This window comes from Mercenaria mercenaria, chromosome 16 (genome assembly GCF_021730395.1).
Source record: "Mercenaria mercenaria strain notata chromosome 16, MADL_Memer_1, whole genome shotgun sequence".
In the NCBI taxonomy this organism is placed as follows: Eukaryota; Metazoa; Mollusca; class Bivalvia; order Venerida; family Veneridae; genus Mercenaria; species Mercenaria mercenaria.
Genome location: NC_069376.1, coordinates 67,681,973 through 67,703,255, shown reverse-complemented (window position 1 = coordinate 67,703,255; position 21,283 = coordinate 67,681,973). Strand labels below are relative to the sequence as shown.

Sequence of the window (21,283 nt, the reverse complement as noted above, 5' to 3'; positions counted from 1 at the left end):
CTAGTCAATATATTGTTCAAGGTCAGAACGGCATCGAACGAATAATGTCATATCTAGAGAATTAAAATCAAATAATTTGAATTAAATAATTTCGAGCAGATAGTCCATGGGGAACAGATGCATCCGAGCCTAGCTATTCAAATCTGAAAAGAATCTAAAACCATTAATTTTGTATGTCATATATGTGGTTAGATTAATTCATGTTTATTAAGAATAATTTATAATATCTCGATGGACACCATGTATACATAATTACCATAGAATAAAAAAACAGGTTTTTTTATGGCGTCATAATCGTGACTGACGAATTTAATAATCTATCCTATTCTGTAAGCATTGATAGCAGCAAAAAGCTTGTTTTACCTGTGAGTATGAACATTCAATGAAAGTTTATTTTCAGATCATTTGAACTATTTTGATTGTAAACTTGACTATATACATATACACTTAATATACACAAAATATATATGCAATGAAGAATAACACGAATTTACGGTCTAAATCTTATTCTATTATATGTTATTTTGTTTGGTTAGGAAGTTAAATGCATTTCCTGCTTATTCATAACCACAACGCATACATCTGTGAAAGGTAAACAAAATATGACAGTAGTATCGTGTGATGTTCTTCCTATGTTATTTTTATCGAACCATACTCGTTACAAATAGTGACCTCTCTCCTGTTTGATTACAACCCTTCCCGTGTTGAAAGACTTCAGCTGTCGATAGGTTGGTAAATTTTAAAGGGTTTTAAATAATTCGCAGTTTAGTTATATCATAACAAGTTTAGCAAGTAGGCTAGCATACAGAACCATAATAAACGCGATGAAAATAATGAACAAAAAATATTTCTTCGCTGCAAGTATTAGTTTATTCATCAATAACACCTTTTTATAATCGATCGGATCATCATGCGAACTTTTACTCTTCTGATAAACCTGTAATCAAACAAGATCACTGTTTACATTATTTGCATATCTAGGCCAAGCATAAAGTAAACGCGCCAATAAAAATAAATCGTAAGGTCGTACGATCCTGGCAAGGAGAGTTCATGTTAAATTAGACCCCGCTGCGAGGCGCGTCATGTGGTTTTTTATTTATTTTTATTTGTTTCCTTCTTTGATTCTTCTGCTACATTTTCCGATTAATTTTATCTGGTAATAACAAAAACGTAAGCTTACGCAGACACATGTACAGCAGTGTTAAAGCCTATGATTTAAAACTATTAAGACTAAGCTATCTATAGACGTCTTTAAGAAGAAAAAATATCTATAATATTAGAACCCCGTAGGGTTAGTGAATAAGAGTACTCCAGCGGCTTCAAACCGCCTGTGCCTTGTAGTCGTTCAGAGCATGAATATCGCCCTATTCAGGTTGTGTTTAAAATTCGCTTTTAGCAAAAGGGAGCGCGACATTTATGTGATCCAATACATTTTTTTCTCATTACAGACGCGCTGTAATAATAACAGTATACATTTTTGCACATAGACTGATGGTAATTAAAATAAATAATCAATCTTATATAATAATTATATTATAATACCGTTAAAATTTTAAATACATTACAATGTCACTTAGCGTCAGCTCAGCTCCAATCATTTTGGTACCTTTCTATATATGTAACACAATATAATGTTAATAAAAAGTCATTATTATATACATAGCATTAACAATATTGTGCTATAGCAAAATGTCATAAGATTACTTAACAACAAGGCTGTAAGAAGCGATATATATGTTTTATCCACGTACTGCAATATGATAGTTCACACCTAGATATTCTTGGCAATATACATGTACACACCAGTGATATCGATAAATACATTTATAACACGATGTATATATGGCCGTGTTGTGTCTCTTTCAAGGCCTCAAATTTCAGTATGAATATGCAAATCTAGTGAATAGGCAATATTTATGAATGATAGGTACATATGTATTTGCAGAGTGTTCCGTGAGGTCAAGATATTAACAGTAGCAAATATTTTCATATATGTTAAGGACAGACTTTTCTTATAATTTTCGCCAAATATGTCGGATTTTCATTAGCAGGTAATGCTGGATTTATTTTAATTTAATATAAAGTTAACTATGTATTACTACGCGAACTACTTTGTTTAATGTAAATGTCCTATAAATAAATATTTGACCTAGTAAGGTTACACTGCGATACATGTGTGTCAATGTTAGACGATTGGATTTTAGTTTATACCGGAATGTATTTCTTTTGTGTTAGATATAACCGTAACGCTTGTACATAAAAGAAATAAGGCGACTATAGCTTGACTTTTTGTGTTTAATATCAATACGCATTCGTACAGGTATATTTTACATGTATATACATGTGCGCTATAACCACGTGATTCTTTATATTAATTAAGGATATCTCGTAGCTATACCAGTATATAGACAACTTATTACCGTGGAAATTAATTGGTTTTAATGATTAATCGATTTCTGTCTAAATACTGTGAATTTATATAGGGAAGTAATATCAGACACACGAGTAAGATATGTGAACCAGTGAATAGATATCAATATAGCTTTAAGCCTTAATGGGAATTCTTAATACCAGCCGATCACTGACTATATACTTTACAAGGTAAGACGCGTTGATTTATCTTTTACCTGAACTAGTTTTTAAATCCATTTTCATTTATTCTATATTTTCACCTTGAAAATTGAAAAGCAGCGCTTAAGTATTAAAAAAAATATTTTCAGTATTAATTAATTGGAACAGAATGAGTGCGACTAGAATAGACCAAGGGAAATTCTTTTTGGCACAATTTCATAGCATAAGTTGTTTTCTTAAATGTCGTTGCAAGACACGTAATTTAAAACAATCAAAAATAAGCCTTAGAATTAGCTAGATTAGAATCGTACTTAAATTTTAAAATAGGTTTCGATACTGCACTATTATTGTAGACAAAGATAAACACGATGTTGCCAATGTTTCTCAGTAGTTTGGACAGGGGATTTGATACTTTTTGTGCTCTCTTTGACATATTTCATCATAATGTTTTTGAAGAGTCAAGAAGAGGGTGTTTTAGTCAGAATGGTGTAAAAATCTAAATGTGAAAATCTTTAACGTGAACCCGACCTAAGATTCCTTATTATGACACGTATCACATGATAAAATAACCACTAACCACACCATGGGTTAGCTGGTAAAACGGAAGTCAGCTGATCTCTAACACTTCTTTCGAAATTTAATGACTCATACATTTCTCTCTAAAACGTGGTTATTTATTATTGTTCTATCTTGTACTTAAATAACAATTGTATATTAGAGTTGTCGCGATCTTAAATATTGGCATTCTTGTTATGTCGCGACGTTAAAACTGTTTACTAAATTAGAATTTAAAAGTTTTGCGGGAATTTTATACTTACAATAACGCGGAAGAGAAAATAAAAACTGTAAAATTTAGGAATCTTCAAGATCGGAAAAAATCGTAAAACTATAATATATATAATATATCACATTTGAAAAGAAAACCGTGCAAGCCTGGACGCTGTGGCGTAAATGCAGCTACGCTACTGCACATTGTATAAAATGACGTTATCATTAGGAGAGACCGTATATATTAATTTGCATTAAGATTGACAGGTCACCTCCATTAGGAAACACGTTATATCTGCATGCATACAGAACGCGTTTAACGTCTGTAGTAAAACAGGTCAACAAATCTCATTTATCAAATAATAATATTATGAGACCTTAATTAAGCATCATTAACAAAGACTGTTGTTATAACTACTGTATGCATTAATTTTACAGACATTAGATATTGCTTTTGAAAACGCATTAAATATTTCCTTTCATTTTACATCATATGAACCTATGTGCTGTTGTAATATATATCTATCAGTTTATTTAATACCCCAGTCACACGTACGGCGCAGGTAGCTACGTCTAGCCACGGATAGAAACGTAGTAATCCGTATCGATCCGTACCTATGCCGTACCTTCGTACCTATGCCGTACCTTAACGTAGTTATCCGTATCAATCCGTACGGCTTAGGTACGGATCGATACGGATTATTACGTTTCTATCCGTGGCTAAACGTAGCTACCCGCGCCGTATGTGTGACTGTGATATAAGATAGCGTGGCATTACGTTGACAGAAGGTTTTAAGATTATGTGTTAAAAATGTTCGTTTGTACCATCTTTAATCTTTTCCTTAAAAAATCCTCCTGACCTCAACTATGTTAAACAGAATCAATTTTTAAATTCACCTTGTGATAAAATTGATACTTATACAACCAAGTAGGAGTTTATACTTGAGCTTTGTGTGGACGCATTGGTCGAGAGGGTTAAGATGTTTTCCTATGTAGGTGAAGGCCCCTGATTCGAATCCTGGCTACTCCTATTACGGTGTGTCCTTGGGCAAGGCACTTTATCACGATTGCCTCAGTCGACCCAGCTGTAAATGAATACCAGCAAATTGCTGGGGGTGAGGTATAATTGGTTTTAACTGTTCTTAATATAGTAGAGATGGTACCTAAAAAATTCAAATTCATCTTTATAGTTTTTTTTTTTAGAGTGAAATGATAGCTAAGTGCACCAATTATCTAAATATATTTATGGTTTTCCTCTTCTCCATGTCAAAAATAGAAATATTTGATATCTAAAAAATGACTTTCTCAAAATATCTGAAGCAAAATGGACAACTCTTGTATTGACCGTTTTTCAAAGATTTTAGGACTTCCCCAATTATAGTCTATATCAAAAGCTCCCACAGCTAAATAAATTCAATAGAGTATAAGGTAAGTTTACTCTACTTTCAACATTTTGAAAGAGCCTATATTGAACTTCCTTTTGTCTTTTAATAAAGTCAAATTCCAAGACTAGCCAAGAGTCTGAAACACTTGAAAAAATGCTGAGTGGAAGAGATGACATGCTCTTTATTATAAGCCTACCAAAACCATACCAAAAATGTACCTTAAAGAAGTTATTAAAGATTTTATATTGTAAACAAACCCCTACACCATTTTACCATCACTATTTTCCACTCATGAATGCACTCAATTCAGGTGATAATTGTTGATATATTTGTAAATGAGAGGCCCCAACAAAAACCTTTTTTTCAAGTTGTGTAAACAGTATAAGTTTTAAATTAATGTTGATATCTGAAATTATCCGATTACTTTGTTTTCAACAATAAATAAAACACCTTTTAGTTTGTTTAGGGTAGCTGACATGTAACGAAAATCATCAAATAGAGTAATCTCCATATGCTTTTTCAGCATTTATTCGTTTTTCAAGGAAAGCAAATGATCGTGCTAGTTCCCGCCAGAGAATGTTTAAATTGAGAATTGCTTAAAATACATTACATAGAGTCATCATTACCTGTCAGCTACCTTAACATGTAGTAATTACAACCACTACCTTAAAACATTGTTATTATATTTGACGACAATGAATTTTTGTGTTACCAATTTAACTTTTTTCGTTATTTCTCATTGTTGGATATATACATTTTACATTTTGATATATAAATGTTGTGTAAACCAATGTATCACCATTGAGAACAATAAATAAACAACTTTGGCTAAAAGATCAAAACTTAATAACGTTTCTTAATGTCGTTAATTTTCTTCAAAGGAATGTATGCATTATTCTATATAATCTTCATGCATTACTAAACTTTCTATCAGGGCCTCACTACAACTTACAAAATAACTGTCAGTGTAAGTCATGAGAAAAGCGTGCATATTGTATATTGAATACAAAGGGATTTAAACAAATGTAGGTCATATTTTGTCTGCCTGATAAGTTGTTTGAAAAAGGACCTATCTGATTTTTCTTTCACTTTTGATCAATGTTTAATGTTGGCTTCAGTTTATTGATCAATTCAGAGTTGCCCCCCTTTTATTTATTTGGGTAGGTACCACCTCTAAATATAGGGTGGCAAAAAAAACTCTATAGAGCTTATGTTAATTGTTTCACCAAGCGACGGTAAATAAAACTTACCTTTACCTTTACCTTTGTACGCCTTGTATAATATTGTGACCTTAGAATGCTTTATGCTGTTGTCACGAGGTTAACTTATGATACCTTACACTACTGTATTATTACTTTCGAATGTGATTCTTCCGTTCACAATACATTGTTCTGTATCACGCAAACTATAACAAGCCGTGATTTATAGTGTTGAGTTTTATGATTAAAATGATTTGTTAGCATTTTCTCTATCTTAAAGCAGACAGGAAACTCTAACGTATGACTCGTTTGTCTGGCGTATCAGGAAGTAGATAAGGAATATATTAATAGAGTTGTCATGGTATATTATCATATTAAGTATATGATTCCTTGAAGTACTGTACAAAATTACAGTTTCATACTATTTGTCATATTAAAACTGCTTAGCGTGTCGGTTTTAGTTTTAACCGCTCGTTTCTGTGCAGTTCCGTTTTCTCAAATGCGCGTTAATGAGATGAAGGGCAACCAAACACTCTTATCGTACTTGTGACATGCAGTGCACCTGCTCGAATATCTTGACGTAGAAATAAAAAGTTCATATCTAAACTCTGTAAATCAGAATTCGGAATCAATAAGCGTAAGTTCAGCTTACTTAATTGAATCTGAATACATTTGTATATGTATGGATTATTTCTTGTATGACTGGTCTTACGGAAGAATTTCAAAACATTTTAATAGGAACATATTGATGTTATTAAAAGGTCAAATGCTACATTAAATAGTGCATGACTTTTGTAAGCAAGGGGGATCAATGGAAATATTGATGTGTTTTTGTTCAGAAGTGCTTCAGTACTATTGTAATGTTAGTTTATCTTCCGAAAAAAAGTTGATTTATTTAACAAACTAAATATGTTTTATATTTTAAACAAAAGAACTTAAGGACCAGCAAAAAAAAGACAAAGAATTAGAAAATTAGTTAACATATCTATGAAGCTGAAATTGATTGTTGCTTACATTGTTGTATTACAATATCTTTTCACAGTCTTGAAATTTGTCTTTTATTTCACTAAAATGATACCTACCGTTTCGCGTGTTTTGCCCAGTTTTGTATATGAAACCGGCATATGAAAAAAACCTATATCTTTTACCGGCTGGATTGAATACACTGACTGGTGTTCCCTATGGAGCCTTGTTGTTGTAATTTAAGCATTGAATGATGCAATGTTACGACAAGTTTTAAAATAATTTTTAAGTGTTTATGCAAACTGCTCTTGTATTGTTATCATAGCAGTCGTTTATCTGGGCTTCTGTTGTAGTCACATAGATATGGTTTATGTCATACGACTTTTCCGGCTTTTGTTGGTGGTAAAAATCCCAGGTGTCCCTCTTGGCTTTGTTTCAACACGGGCGCGGGCACTGGGAAGAACTACCAACTTCCTCACATGAAGAATTCTACACCCCGAGCGACGTGTCGAACCCACGCCGGCGAGAGACAGGCGATTCAAAAGTCAGCGACCTTAACCTCTCGGCGTGTTTAACCGTATGATAATTCTGTATGAAAGACATTGTTTAGCCATTCATAATGCTGAAGGAATTTTCAAAATTGGACCACTTTTAAAATATATTTCCGAATAAAAATGGAGAAAATCGGTTACCATTGATGCAGCCATTTTAATGTTTAGGAGTTCGCTTTTCTTTCGGTCAAAGAAGAAGGGAGTCAGATGCAGTTAAATGACTAACATGATCTTTAATCATCAGAATAAACAAATCATTCTCCCTCTCTAAATTCCGTACGTGATCGGACTAAAATGCCGCATATCTCAGCAATACGTATCAAAAATGCGAGTTTTATAGCCGTTATCGTCCGTGTTATTATTCTCAAGCTTTAAAGTTTGTCTCGACTTGATATGGAGTGTTTGACACAAGATAACCATTTGTTTACAAACACTAGTTTGGCATGTAACACAAGATAAGATTACACGTCCACATGTACTTCTGGGTTATCATATGCAAATTGATCTAGGAGAAACAGGACGAATAGCTTTGTTATTTACAGTAATTATTGTCGGGATTTCTGCGGGTATTTTTTTTTTACAAAACTCAGTAAGTACTCGTATATTGATATTTTACGTATTGTTTCACATAAATAATGTAAAGTAACTGAATGAGGTCGCACTTTGAAAGGGCGATGTGATAAAGAGAAAATGGAAGTTTGTGGGTTTTAGCCAGAGTGGGTCGAGAGCCATAGTTTTGGCCAGAAAACACACACAAACAAACTCACAGTGATTAAAAGCTTGTTAGTTGTTATTGACAAAGATTCACGTAACAGTAACTTAATTTGTAAATAATTTATTAAAGCTTGACGACGTGCTTTTTAGGCGTGAATTTACTTACATCGTTTTCCATTAATGCTGAAAAGCTAAAGGTTGTGTATATAGAGAATATTAGGTTACTGTCTTTCTTAGCTTAGGTTTTGCCATTAAGTCGCAGAAAAGCGGATAAACTTAAGTTCAGAAAGACAGTAACCTAATATTCTATTATCGTGCAGTCAATAAAATCTGTCATTAACATCTTTATGTTTAAAAAGTGCTTTTCGATACAAAAAATGATCCATTCAGATTTTTACTCATTTGTAAATGGATACATTTTTCATGTACTAATATGAATTTAGCGAAGTCATAGAAATTGAACAATCTTTCCTCTAAGAAGACAAAATTATTACACTAATTACCTTAACGACAGAAATAGTTCTAAAGTATATGAATGATTTCATATCTCAGTAGGTATGAATTTAACAACGTCATATTGGTAACATTGGAGTACAGATTATGCACATGTCGTGTCACGAACGTAACATTTCTGTCATTATTTTGTAAGTAATACGGCGGTCGGGATTATTTCGTTTTAGATATTTGAGATCAGTTATTTTGTGACATTCGCAAAGATACGCAGGTGTAATTATGTAAATTGTGGGTCTAAAGTATGTTAAAAAGTTCGTAACGATGGAGGATAAATATACTTGCAAAAACACGTCAGTAAAACCCCGTAATTAGTTGGAAGGAGCTCAATTTTATTCCTAATACATTCTTTACAAAATGGACAATTTTGATAGAGCTGCTAAATGTTAATCTAGTTATAATTTTTTCATGTTATTGTGTAAACATGTTACGTCAATATTAACATGTATTATACGCAAATAGCTGAAAATTAAAACAGAAATACGTTTACTTTTTTCCTGATTTTGTGACGCGTAGAATAGATTTACAGAGAAATCTATCAAGTTGTATGCTCCCAACTGTCCTTGGCATGAATATCAATTTGCCTGAACGTTTTGACCAAGCTTGATGTCAGTTTTTGATCACATGGATCGTCACGTAATTTGCTCGGTGTTGGGCCAAATTCCTGCGCTTTGTTTGTCTAAAATACGTGTACCAATGATGACCCCGATTTTCCTTTACTATAGGTATAAACTCGTAAAATTATTGATAGTGTAAAGGGGACATATCAATAATAGCGATGCAGACCGGAAAGTTTGCTTAATCTAGTTCTTACTGCAACGAATAACCGCCATTTTTACACACCGGAAACAAGTTACTTCAGCCCATTGTTAGTATCGAGAGTTGGAATAAAATCATAATTGCATTATTTTGAGACAGTCCTTAATAATTTGTTTCCCCGATACTATGCGGGTCATCGTGTTTTCGCCTATTAATTAAACAGAAACCTTCGCTATTCTTTTGCTTAGATTGATATTGATCATGGATCATTGTCTACAATATCATTAATTTTTCATAGAGAACCTTACAGTATATATGTTCTATCTATTATAGAACTCATGTATAAAGAAACACATACTGTAAATACATCTAAACGTACTTTATAGTATTCATAATTATTAATGATATGTCATTCAAATTACAGTGAGCAATGTGTAAATCTGTCAATATATTAGTTCTGCGTTACAAGTAAATTTCTCGAGATTTTGAATCTCACACGTTTTATAGCCCCAAAATGAAATGAAAATTGTAGGCTTAAGTTTGTAAATAGCAGTTACGACTTTTGTATATATCCTGTGTCTTTAACTTTTTCTAATTTCCTTTTGTTACATACGTAAAAGAAAAGTAACAATGTCCCCATCCCGCTTGCCGCCATGTTTTTGACGATTAATACGATTAATCTTGTTCGAAATTTACCTAAGGAAAAAAGCGGCTAAAAAGGAGATACCATTTGATATTTTCCCAAATTTTAGTTGTGGCGGCCTCTATCTCCAACCGAGTGTAACCATTTCAACTGCTTTGGAAAGGCTAAGTCTCATTGGATAACAGGTTTAGAGGAAACTGCGTTTGAAGAAAATAGTTAACGGACGGACGGACGTCGGACATAATATTGATCACAAGAGCTCATCCCCAAACTCAGCTGGTACATGTGAAAAGTGACATATGGGATTGATAAATTTGAGCGTACGATAAATAACTTATTTTACCATAACTCAAACGAGATATCCTTGGGGACAAATCCAAAATCAATTATTAATCATACGAATTGACATTTTTCTTCACTTGACCAAACATGGTGACTTGGTAATTTAATGTAAAATATTACCATTCTGCTAGAAGTTGCAATGCTATGTTGACGATAGTAATAGCTAATATTGATGATGATGTATAAAGCTTTGAGAGATGAGTCTAATTCCCATAACAAGGTTGCATGGTAAACTTTGAAAAACTGTTCTCATAATATGTAGACCAGTCGTCAATATTTTTCTTCAACATCATTCCTCTGAAACTAATGGTCAGGAATACGCCAAGCTTGGTCTTTAGCATCCTGGCAAGGTTGCCTCTCTTGTTTGTTCAAATAGGGGCACGTTGACCCCTTCTAGGGGCCGCTGGAGATGAAAATAAAAAACCTTTAAACAGCTTTTTCTCATAAACCGCTTCAAACTTGATCTATAGTACCATTCATTATACGGTAATTTTTCAAGTTTGTTTAAACGGGGATACTTTGTACCTTTAAGTGACCGATAGAGCTAAAAGTAAAAATACCTTTAAACGACTTCTTCACCGCTCATGGGTTTTCATCAAATGTGGTCTGTAGCGTGTTGTATGGTCCTGTAAAATGAGGGTACTTTAGCTAGAGCTAAAAGTAAAAGTACTTTTTAACGACTTCTCCTGAAGAACCGTTTGGTAGATCTTCATGAAATTCCTTATGTCAAATGGGGCACTTGGACTTTTGTAGAGGCCTCTTTAGCTTAAGATACAAATACCTTTAAACGCCTTTTCTTCATGAACTACTTAAGATCTTCATTAAACTTGGTTTAAAGCTTCATTGTAAGGTATCAGGGTCAGCTAAAGCTATAACTATAGATACCTGTAAACGACCCCTTTTCACGAAGGCCTGTATGGATCTTCTTTAAAGGTGATCTGTAGGGTCATTGTGGGGTCCTCTCTCAAATGTGTTCGAATGGGGTACTTGACCCTTTTTAGGGTTCAATAGAGCCAAAAATAGAAAAACCCCATGAACCTATTAAACCATTGTAAGGTATTCCCTCAAGTTTGTTCAAATGGGGACACGCTTTAGTATGCTAAACACAGCTATTCAGTGTGTAATCTGCATATTCAAGGTCAAATAGTGAAGTGAGCGACTTAGGGCCACGATGACATTCTTGTTACATTTTGTGCTTACTAGCCTTTGATCAATTGTACGTTCAATCCATATAAAATAGAGAACGTTAATATATTACAGAGAAATAGATATATCAATCTGAAAGAAGAAGACATTTAATTTATTATAATTAAAGATTGAAAAATGCTGACCTAATCTAGACGTACACAGATGCGTTATATTAAATACCATTAAAGGGTTGAAGAGATTTTGTTCAAATTATGCTGCACGAATGGATTTGCAGAATGCTTGTACTAGTAAGCAGTTAATGAAATGATATTTTAATATCTCATATCTTCTATGGCAAAAAAGATCGGAATTTTGAAACTGATCGGAAGGTAAGGCAATTTTATGCAATAAAATGTCTGTAACTACCTTAACATGTGGTTAATAAAAGCACTTTTGGGCTTCTATTCTATAACTGACACTGGTTCCAACATTTGTAAACAAGTTAAAGTGCAATCATGAAAATTTTATACACTCGCTAAAGCATGATTGAAAATCAATAATTCTAATCAAGATAAGTGCCTACTGAAATTTCCCATCTTCGTTATTAATCGTTATGATTCTTTTCTCGTAATAATAACTGTTGTTTGGGTTATCTTTAAGGCAAAAATAAATAGGTTTAATACGACAGGGATAATATTTCTTTTTAATTTGGATCTATTACCGTATATAGCATGATAGTAGATCCAGTTTCATAAATGTTTTTATACAACCATGGCTAGACATCCTAATTTAATTTTTTTTTTTTTGGAAATGTGTTTTTCATAAAGTTTATCTTTGTTGTAAGTTAGAAATACAGTTATTGTAAAGAAGTTAATTTTGCAAAAGATATTGTTTCAAAATGCCAAAGAAGTTTTATTATCTAAAAAATGTGACCCATGGTACGGCATTATTTTGAAAATCCCATGAGTCGATATACGGACCGGCTATACCGTTTTCTTATCTCAGTTTTTGTGAGCTTCACATTACTCAGACACAATTTAAGGTCATACATAGCGTACCAAAGTGTCCCTGTTAGCAAGATTTAATACACAGGTAGGCATCTAGATAGTCTGTTTTATATACAGACCAAATGTTTTATGTATTTATGTCCCTTCTCTTGTCTGTCAGAAATTAAAATATTCATCTAGTCGGTATCCAGACTCACACTGGATAGAAACCACCGACCTTAGCAAGCTAGTTAAATGGATCATTATATACCACCTAGGGAACTTATTCCACGTCCCAGGAGGGATTTCGAACCCACAACTGGAGCACGAGACACAAATGATTCGATAGCGACCTTAACCACATAGCCACGGAGTTTCCCTTGTTTTATACGCTTCTTCATCTATCATAAAATCCTGCAGCAGTTTTCTTTTTCTTTTCAAATCCGTCTGTAGTATTTCAGATTAAGGGCAATCAGAAATAGATTTTTCATTGGTCATTTACAAACACATGAAATCACATAAAACCGAACAATATTAGCTAAATGATCATAGTGATTTTAATTTATAAATAAATATGAAGTGTTTTTCCCCTATCCCTTTTTGAAACAAAAACAACAATCTGTATTGATGAAAATTGAAATGGGATGAAGTTCACGAACAAGGAAGTGAGTTACAGGATCGGCCCAGATGGCTATAAAAAGCCACCAATCATAGCACGGTATTTTAAGATTTATTCAAAATTAAATGTTACTCGTGTCTTTTTTTGCAATTTGAAATAGTCTGTCGAGTGGCCATTTGAATTTAATTTTATTCGGAACCCAATAATTAAAGAAATAGATAAACCTATGAATGCATTTTGTTATTACAGAGAAAAATGATAAACCGTCATTGACCCTGTTTCGCGGAAATCATACAATCGTATTTCACTATTCACATTTCGTCATCCGTGTAATGCATTTCGCCATTCATAAAATGAAGATATTCTTGCATGATAATGACTGTGTCAGTTATCTAGACCAGTTTCTCATTAACATTAAAATGTGTACGCAATAATCGTTTTAATCGTACACGCGGATGTAAATGTAAGTTTCGTATTAAACAGGACCGGATTTCATATAATTATACGAATACATGTATAGGAATAAAATAAGTTCATAAATGAATTAATTAAACAAAGTGCATAGCGCATGCTTATACTGCTGTTACGAGTGTTTCTGAAATTTGCAGACTCGTACGTCTTGTGTCGGATTTTAAAACTTAAACCTATGTGGATAGTGGTATTTTATTCAGATGTCCATGCTTGTTTTATCGTAAGTGATTGACAGGTATTACTTAAATTTTTATTACTATAAAAAAGATCACGGTTAAAGATTTTGGTAAAATGATTTTATGAAATATTAATGATTAAGTTAAAAAAAAAAGTTATAAAGAAGAGGTAATCAGATGAATTTGCGTTTATTGAATAAAGCAAAATTATTTGTAGTTGAGACGTCCTATAAAATGTGCATATTTCGTTTTTGTAGCATACTTCAAACAAAAGCAATATTGGCCTTTCAAACTATAAGGTAAACAGTTGAAATATAATCCAAATAACGTGCTTAATATCTCGTCTTATTATTACTTTTTTTTCGATTTTCAAGTGGCACTATTTAAACCATTATAGAATCTAGTAAATAAAGTATTTGCAAATACGACGCTTTCATTGACGTATCCCACGTGACCATGTTCGTTGTAGCATAAATTTTAACCTTATTTTAACCTTACCTGTATGCGCTAATATTTCGCAATGTTTGACTTGCCTTTGATAGAAAAAATCCCCAAAGTAAGCGAATAGTAATATTTAAACAGTCGCACTTCCAAGAATTTGGTCAATAGCGTTTTAGCTGGAAATCGAGTCAAATCTATAAATAATTGTTAACATTAAACAGGATTTAGATATAAACGTTGAAAACAAAGATAGTCAATAGCTGTGTGACACATAACATTAACTCTTTAAAGCTTTTAATAAAAAAAAAGTAAAACGGTTATATATTAAACAGAATAGTATATGGTTAACTTAAGGTAAGTCATATCAATTTTGCTTAAATATTATCATTTTTGAGTTATTGTTTGATAATAGAACATGAAAGTATACTGTTCCTAATTCTCACTAAATCACAGGGAAGTAGGCACAATGGTTTAGAGACAGAGGTGCTGCGAGTTTCGAATCTCGTAAAGCGATATCCGTAATCCTTTCCTTTGTGCCAGTACCGTGTTAGAAGTGCATCAATATATGAGCCGTGCCATGAGAAAACCAACATAGTGGGTTTGCGACCAGCATGGATCCAGACCAGCCTGCGCATCCGCGCAGTCTGGTCAGGATCCATGCTGTTCGCTTTCAAAGTATAGACAGTTAGAGAAACTGATAGCGAACAGCATTGATCCTGACCAGACTGCGCGGATGCGCAGGCTGGTCTGGATCCATGCTGGTCGCAAAGCCACTATGTTGGTTTTCCCATGGCACGGCTCATATATAATATTTATCGCGAGAAGATGAGCTGAAATAAATAACTTTAAACTAAAAATTGTAACCGTGCAATGCGCGATGAAATCTCTGCCCTCACCCACAACTTAAAATGATTTATGAAATGGTTTAAATACCTTAGTCTGCAACAGACTTATACGTATATTGATAAGAACACGTTTTTTATAGAATTTAAGAGGACCAAAAATATTAACCTGCTGACTAAAGCTCATAAATATTACATTTGCAAATTATTTTTCATGTCTCCTGCAAAACATTGTGCAGTAAAGCGCGAGCGGGTGTATATAATTATATCATTGTCACCTTTCGTCTCTAATCTTACGTATATTTGATCGTATTCATTTACAAAGCTTATCTACAATTGCAGTGCAACGTTTTTATTTATCAATATGTAGCTGAAAATAAATTTAACAGATAAAAATAAAAGATGAAACAGAATTAGAAAATGTATGACTATTTTTCATTTAATATATATTGCAAGTGTTCCCAGGTATTTTAATAACATTTATGTATATTAAGTACAAATAGATTATTAAGGCGGCGTTGTGTCATAATTAGACCTAAGGTTAGAATATGTGACAACCAATTAATCCTAATACACTAGTCTGTAGACAGATTTAATCTGTTTTGAATGTAATTACCGTTCAGAAATATCAATCAAGTGCAACAATGACCGTTAAATTATTTGAATTATTTAAAGAAATCTTTAAAAGATATATTTATTGTTCCCAATAATCTTTTCATATATTTTAAAGTTCATTTCATAGATTGATATAGGAATAAATTTCAAGTTACTAAAGGTCTGAACATGTACTGAAAGTAACTTTTTATATGTTATCCCATCCAGTGCAATTTATGAAGTAAAAAATATAATTGAAAATATCATGCTGCGTATTCTAGCATATCAATTATTACATTGTGTCTTCTTGAAACGCCCGGGTCTTTTACCAGACACATTCCGAATGACTTTCTTAGATATTTTCTTTTCACTTTTTTATATTTAGTCTTCGGTTTGCTTGTTGCTCTGTGTATCTGTAACCCAGCGTCCTTAGTTACATATTTATATTTTAGTCAGTATCTTTTGTATTCTGTCATAAAGGTGCGTCCCTTCTGACACATTTACTTGACATTTATAGTTGTTACTATGTTTAAATGTTTTGTAAATATGTTTCCATGTTTGATGTCCTTGATTGTTGTATGGATGTGGAGCTCATTGCTCAAATCTAAATAAAGCTTTGTGTGTTCTGTATTCTAATACGATGTTAAATGTTTATTTAATTGTCCTTAGAAACTGTTCAGTTGCACAGATTTTCTATAGAATGTACTATTTCAAAATCCTTAGTTGCGTGTTTGTATTTATTTGTAAATTTAATAGCATACAAACAAATCTATAGCAACCAATGGATTACTTTATTGGCGCATATTTACATGAATACATCGACCTTCATCGATATGGTATTGGGTTCTTGTTCAACCATTAAACATAAGTGGCAATGTTAATAATTAGGACATGCCGCGTTCAATAGCGGCTTAACAACGGAATAAACTGAACCATTCTTTTGTACACAATTGGTAAATTGGTTTCGCTTCGCAGTTATGTGGTGTTAGCATGTATATATTGGATTATTTGAAAGTACAGCTTTCACTCTGTAAAGTTGGTATTGAAAGATTAGTTCTCAAAGGATATGCATAGGAAACCGTATTTCTTGATTAAGAGGTAAACTTGAAAGATTATTGTTTTGCAGTTAGTTAATGAAATAAATACATAAATACAAATATAATATTTAATATTTATAATTATTTTACAATTAATTTATGTTACTGATAAATACATACACAAATATATTGTCTTTTAATATTTTATTATTGCTTTACAATTAATTTATGTTAAAAATAAAAATTGATTAATAAGCTAATAATTTCGTAAACACTAGATATTTTTTATGTTATTTTGTTATTGTCAAACATTTTATTAACGTCTCTTCACATGTATCAATTGTGTTGCATTGTATTTAATGCATATTAAAAATTGTCTTAAGACAGATAAAAGTGCAAGTGCCTATCTTAACAGAAATATAAGAGGATTCGATTCATCATTGACTTCAGATTGTAACATTTATTCAACCGTTTCTTTATGGAAACAATTATTCCATTGCTTAATAGTACGAAGAGAAGCTGTGAAACCAGTACTAAAAAGTTATATAAGTGCATGCAAATGCATACCGGTGGTACCATACCCCAGAATCTGATGTTTAAAATGGAATAAAAGTTCAATTTAATTCAAATTTAATTTAGTTTACCAGTATCAGTATTTCGCCCACAAATGACAGCAGCTATTTTACCAGCACGTGTGTTTCAATGAATATAAATAATAATTTGAGAGAAAAAATACGTGGACTATGAAAACTGAAGTGAATGTTTCTGACTGTAACATTGTAGCTCTGTATTTGCAATGTAATCTACGCGCAGCCTTTCGTTCTAAACATCTTTTAACCTGACACGTACTCTGAAAATTGAAACGCAGCATACCTCAACGCGATGATATATTCTTAGACTTGAAAATATTTTCATTTTGACGTTAACTGTAACTTTCTGTCCTTTGGTGTTCCATGAAAATGTACTTGACAAAAAGTATCGACTTTCGATTAGATTTTTACTAATAATTTTAAAGGTGATTTATTAACGGTGATTTAATTGGTAATATTTGTTCTTAATGAATGGAGCTACAATGTACATATCTTAAAGGAGACAAATGTCATTGACATGTCAAAGGCACTGTTAGCTGCCATTTTTCTTACATACTTCCTTTTACAAATGACATGTTGTCTATTTTTAGATTTATCCCATACTTTCGTGCGACGACCGACGGTGCCGTCTCCATGGTGAAGTGTGAACCCATGAACAAAGATGATATACATCAGGACGCTTGCACTCTCCTGGCGCTTCTGCGCAGGGACGAAGACAGTCTGAACGATGCCGGGAAACAGCTAGTGAAACAAAATAAGGATTACTCACGTGACGTGTTTATGCACGAGGTGGACGGGTGGACGCCGTTCCACGCTTTTGTGTTACGAGGGGCGCGAAAAATGGTGAAACTTTGTTTAAAGGCTAAGGTTGATGTGAACGCTACTATGGGGTCCCCAGATGGACTTCCTGGGGGATGTTCAGCATTACATTTAGCCGCACATCGTGGTGACGTCAGCATAATAAATATCTTAGTGTCAAATGGAGCGGATCTGGATTTAAAAGATAATCTGAATAGAACACCTGTGATTTATGCATCACGAGCAAATAATACGCTGGCAGTAAAAACTTTACAACGCGCAGGCGCAGATATGAGCGGATGTGACGCAAATAAACAATCATCAGACGACATGACGTCATCACCAATCGTATGCTTTTTACCATTTGTTTGTGCAGGAGTCCGTCGGTAGCAGGAGCAGCCGGCGATAAAGCATGCTCATAGTCAAATAGTCATCAACAAGCTGTGATATCGTAAACATTTAAAAGAGCTTTAAAAGTATTTTGTGATCATGTTTATGCATCAGTGTGCCTTCATGTCAATAATGGGAGTAGACCACCAATTCAATTGGTGTGACAATCGTCACGACGTCGACCCGTTGACGGTGGTTTATAAAGAAATCCAAGACTAATTCTTTTACCAGTAAAAACTGATATTTCAAAATGTTTTTGCAAACTAACTTACCACAACACTGCCGCACACTACTTATCATTTTTGTGCGGATCTACGACCCAAGATGCTATTGTCCAACACGGCCTTCAGGATGATGAAATGAACGTTGAAGAGATTGTGATTTGTCAAACGCGCCTACCTGGATTTTCGCTAACTCTAGTCTACGTTGGATTTATCAAACTTTAGCTCGACCAAAGTAATGTTTTAAACACTCTTTTGCCGTCTTATTTGTAATGAAATAAAGTGGTTTCAGAATATCAAGAACACAGGCACGGGTCCAGTGTATTTTTTTTGTTTAATATAAAAAAAAATCCATTTTTTTTCCCACACAAATATACTTTTTATATGTTAGTCAAATGAAAAAAAAATTAATGACAAAAAATCCGGTCACAGTATCATATACATTGAATATATATGAATATATATGAATACATTCAATGTATATGATACTGTGACCGGATTTTTTGTCATTATTTTTTTTTCATTTGACTAAAATATAAAAAGTATATTTGTGTGTTTTTATATTTGTGTGAAAAAAAATGGATTTTTTTATATTAAACAAAAAATATACACTGGACCCGTGCCTGTGATCAAGAACAGTCGCAACATACAGAATATTTTATCGTTGGCACAAACATTTTAGTCATGTTTACAGGGAAAAGGTAGTCAAAACCAAGTTCTGTTTTAAAACATGTTATTGCTCAGGTCTTCCGAGATAATCGTGGATGTCTGCACAAGTTGAATGTTATTTTTGTTTGTTTGTTTTGTATTTACATGTACAAATGCGCTATGACTGTTAAGTTTGATTGATAATTTATTTTTAATCATGTGTTATAGGAACTGTTTTGATATATAATCATTTTTTTTTTCGAAACAGCAGTTTCGTTTTCGATATCGTTTGTATCTTTTTAATGTCTCAATTTCAACTTTTAACTAGGTGTAGTAAGCATTATGCTGATTTCACGGCAATGCCGGGTTTTAAAGACCCGTATTTTTGTGAAACAGAACTATGTGTATATTATTCATTTACTCCGATACGGACGGAGAAAAAAAAAGAGTATCGTTTAGATATTGCAGAGCACAAATCCTCAATGCCTTCGACTGTAACAGTTACTTTATTGCAGCATATTAAAATTATATTCATTTTTATATTGATTTAAAATTAATGTTTTTCTTTTTTTTTTCATGTAATATTTATTTTAGTTTAAGCGTTTTGATGTCTGTTTTGAAAAAAAAAATGTAAATGTACTATAATTTTGGGGGTGAAGAAAAACAACAGCCAGAACAATGCCGAAGACAAATAACTAAACCTTTATAACTTTGGTTAAAGCTTTATTACAGTACGCCTAAATATATCATTTCTGAATATAGTTATACTGATAAGAAATTCATGTTTTAGAATTGATGAACAATACAGTCGCCCTTTTTTGTGTATTGTACATAAATCACCATATGAAGAGTAAAGAACATGGTGTTGTTATATTTTTTTGTCCTTTAGGATTAAGGAGTACATTAATTTTTACCACAACAGAATTCCGCTTAAGCCGGTGCTAGGGTGCGTGAGGGTTAGTGCACAGTTCATTACCTCTCATAAACAGACTCAGTCAAACAGAGTCTGCGATTATGTTGCTTGGTTGCATTAAATGTTTTAAAGGGTCTTTTCATGGATTTATTACATGTCTCTATATGTTACATGTACATTTTTAAGAATCTCAAGTGTCGTGCTCATTTTAGTAGTTTAATCATTGAATAAACAAATTTATATAAGCATTATAGCAGATTTATTTGATATATCCGTATATTATTATTCTTCGTATATTTTTAGCAACAAATACCTTAGCTAAATCGATATGATTAATCTGAAATAAGTTAAAAGTAGGTCTAGCATTGTGCATACAATGTATGCAGGGTTATAGTTACTTCTTTAACTGGACTTGTTTTCAATTTTGAAGCATAACTTCTCAGCATCATAACATTTCAATATATATAACAAGCACTAGCCGCAAATTGGTAAGCTCGTTTTAAAGTTCTTCTTCTTTTTTTTGCATATACATTGTTGAAATAGAAATCACTTTTGTGTTTGTTTTTCGAGCATCGCATACAATGGTTTACTAAAGTCTTACTACTATTTGTACATGTTTAGAGCATTAAATGTCAGTTTTACACAATTTGTGTTGAACCACTTTTCTCTTCTAATAATTTTTTTAAAATATATTTTAATGAATAATAATGACGAAACCGCTATATACTTACAGAGCTGCTGTGAATATAAAGTGCAATTATTTTTTTCTTTGTAATTTATGCTTGCGTTACGTTTACGAAGAAAGACGTTATCCTAGCTATAGGTTAACTGCCTTAGGTTACATGTGGGACTTCATATTTAAAAGTTGCCCTGCTAAATTTCTAAAATGGACTGGCCCATCATTCAATTTGGGCAGTACCACTTCCTATTTAAAGGGATGTTCATTGAAATTTATTGACTGAATAGCGAACAGTGCAAACCATGATCAGCCTTGCAAATGCAAAATCACTTGCTGCCAACAGAT

At 32.8% G+C, this 21,283-nt stretch overlaps 1 protein-coding gene across 7 annotated transcripts; it reads left to right on the top strand.

Annotated features, from left to right (window-relative positions):
- The first annotated feature begins 1,907 nt into the window (after nucleotides 1-1,907).
- Nucleotides 1,908-21,225, top strand: LOC123541514 (ankyrin repeat and protein kinase domain-containing protein 1-like). Of its 7 annotated transcripts, none has more exons than XM_045327062.2 (2): nucleotides 1,908-2,051; nucleotides 17,880-21,225. In XM_045327062.2, the coding sequence occupies exons 1-2, from the start codon at nucleotides 1,993-1,995 to the stop codon at nucleotides 18,475-18,477; spliced, it is 657 nt and encodes a 218-aa protein (XP_045182997.2). In that variant the 5' UTR covers nucleotides 1,908-1,992; the 3' UTR covers nucleotides 18,478-21,225. The 7 variants fall into 7 exon arrangements, with proteins under 7 accessions (XP_045182997.2, XP_045182998.2, XP_045183003.2 ...); XM_045327063.2 differs by lacking the exon at nucleotides 1,908-2,051 and adding an exon at nucleotides 2,198-2,601; XM_045327068.2 differs by lacking the exon at nucleotides 1,908-2,051 and adding an exon at nucleotides 7,919-8,026.
- The last annotated feature ends 58 nt before the right edge of the window (nucleotides 21,226-21,283 follow it).